The 4,768-nt window shown below is 36.8% G+C and overlaps 1 protein-coding gene across 1 annotated transcript in view; it reads left to right on the forward strand.

Annotated features, from left to right (window-relative positions):
• The first annotated feature begins 3,241 nt into the window (after positions 1 to 3,241).
• Positions 3,242 to 4,768, forward strand: part of LOC106465212 (para-nitrobenzyl esterase-like) — a 44,048-nt gene continuing 42,521 nt past the window's right edge. The window contains exons 1-2 of the mRNA XM_022393066.1: positions 3,242 to 3,788; positions 4,434 to 4,646. Of these exons, the coding sequence (XP_022248774.1) occupies positions 3,432 to 3,788; positions 4,434 to 4,646 (570 nt within the window). The 5' untranslated portion in view covers positions 3,242 to 3,431. The remainder of the gene's footprint in view (positions 3,789 to 4,433; positions 4,647 to 4,768) is intronic.

Below are 4,768 nucleotides of genomic sequence, written 5' to 3' on the forward strand. Positions count from 1 at the left end.
TGAATATTTATGATTTACTACACCTCCGGCAATAAATTACTCGTGGCGACATTACACTGACGAATGGTCGGGAGTTCGCCCGTTAACTAAATAAGAAGAGGCTAAACACGTCGGCAATGGTGCCACGGCTCACATTTGTGGCGACAAGACGTTACACTAGCATATACAAGTTGTTTAAATAAAGTGTACATAGTTCTACGTGCATATGTAATACATCTCGGTGAGATTATATGCTTCTTCGAAGTTCAATGTGTTTATAAATCTCATAATTCTTGAGAATCACTAACGATTTGTCTGCGTTAACCAAACAAACCGACTAGTGTATACATTCTTAAACTTACAACTAGCTGATAAGTCGTCAGTTGTAATGCAAGTTTAAACTAATTATTTTGACGTCTCGTTTCACTCATAGTACCAAGTAATTGCATTTAATGAAACCTGTTGGTTTGTTTTGTTGTTAAGCATATATGTCACAACGGTTATCTCTGCTCTGCCCACCACGGGTATCGAAACCGGATTTTTAGCATTATAAGCTCTCAGACTAACAGCTGGGGAGAGGGGGAGGAGTTTAATGAAACAAAGTGTAATACAATTTGTGTTTTAATTATATATATTCAAAATGTTTGTTCATTTTAAAATGTGTTTATAACAACATTTTTCTCCGAAAAGTCGGAGATTTAAAGTGGTGTACAGACAATGTGTTAGCGGATAACTCACTATAATATTACTTTTCATATCAATGTTTCCTTACAATCCTGACTTATCTTACGAAATTTACTAGCTAGACCCGGATATGAACTGTTTTATATGAATCAGGTTAGTGTTAAGCTAAGTTTACGTGTTTTAATTATGAAGTAGAACTTTGAGGATAATATTTTTTTTTTACATTACATACGCTTTGTGGTTTTAGTAAGATATACGAATATATTCTGACAGATCGTGTTGCAAGAACCGAGTGTTTACTTTAATTGTATAATGTTAAGAGTGTCCGAATATGATTCATAAAGCTACTTTTGAGGGTTCTTAATTAATTATTGGTCGTGGTTTTTGTTGATCTTTGTATAAATCTATTTCTAAATAAAATTTGGGTTTGTAACCATATTATTCACATGGGCATACGTTATACATTTTTAGCCGCGGCATATCGGCTCATAGAATGGCTCCGAGTTTTTCAAGTACAAACTTTTAGCTCATAGCTCCGTTATCTATTGACCAATTTGAGATCTAACTACAGTTTTGGACTCAGGAGGTCAAACTCTTTCGATTTTTACCATATTAAAGGTCTCGTAGATTAATTTTCTCTAGTCCTGCCTAAACGAATTCCAATTTGAGGGTAGGCTAGTAGAAATCGAGTAATAAAATCGAATGGGGTATACGTGCGCCCCACGCTCGGTATTGTTGACACACAAAAATATAGCTTATTGTTTGTTTATCTGAAGTTAAGCACAAAGCCACACAACGAGCTATCTGTGCTCTGCCCACCACGGGTATCGAAATCCGGTTTATAGCTATATCTAGCGTTGTAAGTCCGCAGACATACCGCTGTGTCACTTTGGGGGGGGGGGTGGCAAAATATAATTAATAAAAAGGGGGAAAGGTCTCATAGATTAATTTTCTATAATCCTGGGTAAAATAATTTAAATTGCCGCGGCTATTGAGGATTCCCTCTTGTTCAGGGTTTATGGCAGAAGTTTGTGTTTCGAAATATACGACACAACAAGTAAAATGTTCAGGGTTTATGGCAGAAGTTTGTGTTTCGAAATAAACGACACAACAAGTAAAATGTTCAACTTAGGCTTTTAAACTTAACTTTAAACCTTTCAACATACTGGCTGTGTTTCTTGAAGATCTACCTTGCTAACCAGCATGAGTTTCTGTTTTCAAAACTTTCCACAGTGGGGAAAACATTGGTTTCTGTCTTCCTTAAGTGTCTTACCACATATTAATTATCTACGGAGAATTTCACATACTAAATCGACATATGAATTTACCTAAGGCCACGTGTCAAGTTAAACAATGGAAGGCGACATATCAAGTTAACAATTAAAAGCTGCATATCAAGTTAACAATTTAAGACTACATATCAAGTTAACAATCTAAGGCCACATATCAAGTTAACAATTTAAAAACACGTGTAAAGTTAACAATTAAAAGCCACATATTAAGTTAACAATTTAGGGCCACGTCTGTTTAACAACTGCACATTCTTCAGTTTTTAGATAACAAAATAATATGCCTAGTTTCCAAGTTCACATGTTCAAATGCTAATGTGCATGCACAGTTATTAAGAACATGTATTCAGATATGTCACTTAAACAAATCAGCTACAATGTTAACATGAACGTGTGTTCAAAACTGTCAGTTAAACAAGTCAGCTACACTGGTAACATGAGCATGTGTTCAGCAGATCTGTCAGTTAAACAAGTCAACTACACTGGTAACGTGAGCATGTGTTCAGATCTGTCAGTTAAACAAGTCAGCTATACTGGTAACATGAGCATGTGTTCAGCAGATCTGTCAGTTAAACAAGTCAACTACAATGTTAACATGAACGTGTGTTCAAAACTGTCAGTTAAACAAGTCAGCTACACTGGTAACATGAGCATGTGTTCAGCAGATCTGTCAGTTAAACAAGTCAGCTACACTGGTAACATGAAAGTGTGTTAAAAACTGTCAGTTAAACAAGTCAGCTACACTGGTAACATGAGCTTGTGTTCAGCAGATCTGTCAGTTAAACAAGTCAGCTTCACTGGTAACATGAGCTTGTGTTCAAATTGCATTGTATGTTGATTTCCGTCGTGTCAAAGATTGCGAATGAGAGATTGAGGCTCATGATCTTTTAAGATTCGATAAGTCAGTTAAGTAAATACAGTCTCTCTTACTTGTAAACAAACCAGATCATCAATTAGATTTTATCGCCAACTCAGGAAATGTGCGAGTTATAATCAGGAGTCATGCGAGTTATAACTAGGTGCTAAATTTCCTTTATCATATGAGTTTGAAAGTAATGGAATTCATCCCAAACGTTTTAAGAAAAGAAATGTAACGAAAGTTGTGAGTCAAAATAATGATTGTTTTCAATCATCTTAGCGCTGTTAAGAATTTATTTCTGTTATGTAAAAACGCTTTTCCAGACTCGAAGGTATGTAGGTATCTTTATGTTGTAGAATGTATAGATTATCTTGGTATTATAATCGTATCATTAAAGAAACTAATTATTCTATTGGTATATTTTCAGATAAGGTCCAGGTCATGAGCAAACACCTTCCTAAGTAAGTTGTATCGATCCAAAGTTTCTCAAGGAGTTTCCCAACACTGGAGTTTTGTTTTATTGAAGCCGCATAAGTTTCGAAACTGACACTCTAAAGCCAAAGCGTTACTGAAATCTATACTTCAATATTCCCTGTAGTTAAAAAGTTATCAGAGTCTGAATGATTAAAGATCCTCCAATCAGCGACATCATGTCACTACTGGGCACGCCCTATAGTCCGTATACTCATTTGGATGAAGAAGACGATTTTCTTCGTCACCATCATCAGGAGCAAGAGGACCGGAAGAAGAATTTGTGTTCTAAGATACTTCCTGTCATCATCTTTGGTTTCTCAGTCGTCCTGGTGACAGTTATCGTTGTATGCTTTACCACACTTGGGCTTACGACACCAGAGGGCGGAGAAGGTAAAGAAGACCGAACATTAGGGCACTCTAGCGCTTGGAAACAGTTTGTTACTGTTCACACTGAATGTGGAGACTACCAGGGGAATCTCGAAGGCGAATCTTTTGTATTCAAGGTAAGTGTTAATAACGATTTGCTAGTTCGTTTTTCAATGTGTTCAAATTTCTACTTCCCAAGAAACAAATATTTCCAAGCACACAGAGAAAACTCCCAATATCAGAAGATAGATTTGAGATTAAATAATAATTTCGACCACATTCCGCTCACCTGTATATAAATTATACTCTTTGTCGAAATGATATCTTAGTTTTTCAAACTTGGCCAGGTGGTTAGGGCGCTTGACTCGCAATCTGAGGGTGACGGGTTCGAATCCCAGTCAGCGAACATGCTCGTAATTTCAGCTGTGGGGGCCTTCTAATGCGATGGCCAATCCCACTATTCTTTGGTAAAAGAGTAGCTCAAGAGTTGGCGGTGGTTGGTGTTGATTAATTTCGTACCCTTTTGCCTATCACTGCTGAATTAGGGGGCTGATAGCTCTCGTGTAGTTTAGCGCGAAATTCAAAAGAAACCAAACCTTTATCGTAAGAAATACGAAAACATGAAAGTTAACCCTTAGTGATTAAGGGGGAATTAACAACACATGAATCCTTGTCTGAGAAACAAACTTCATTATGGTGGAATTTGAAAAGCATCTTCAATGTAAAGTAATGTTGTATGAGTATATCAATAAATTTAAGTTATTTTTGATTTTAAACCTTAGGGAATCCCCTACGCTGTCCCTCCAACTGGAGAACAACGCTGGAAATCCACACTACCATTGACTTATGACAAAGATCGATGTCAACCGGACACTTTAACAGTGGCAAAAAACTTCGGGTCGCCTTGCATCCAGTTGAACCCTTACACAAAACACTACGAAGGTCAAGAAGATTGTTTGTATTTAAATATCTGGACTCCAAAGCTAGACACCGAGGTAAGTGTGTATTTTTTCTTAAAGTAAAGCCACATCGGGCTATCTCTCATGTCCACCGAGAGGAATCGAACCGCTGATTTTAGTCAATAGTTTCATGGAAATATTTCCGTAAGATATTAATG

This window comes from Limulus polyphemus, unplaced genomic scaffold (genome assembly GCF_000517525.1).
Source record: "Limulus polyphemus unplaced genomic scaffold, Limulus_polyphemus-2.1.2 Scaffold1871, whole genome shotgun sequence".
Lineage (NCBI taxonomy): Eukaryota > Metazoa > Arthropoda > Merostomata > Xiphosura > Limulidae > Limulus > Limulus polyphemus.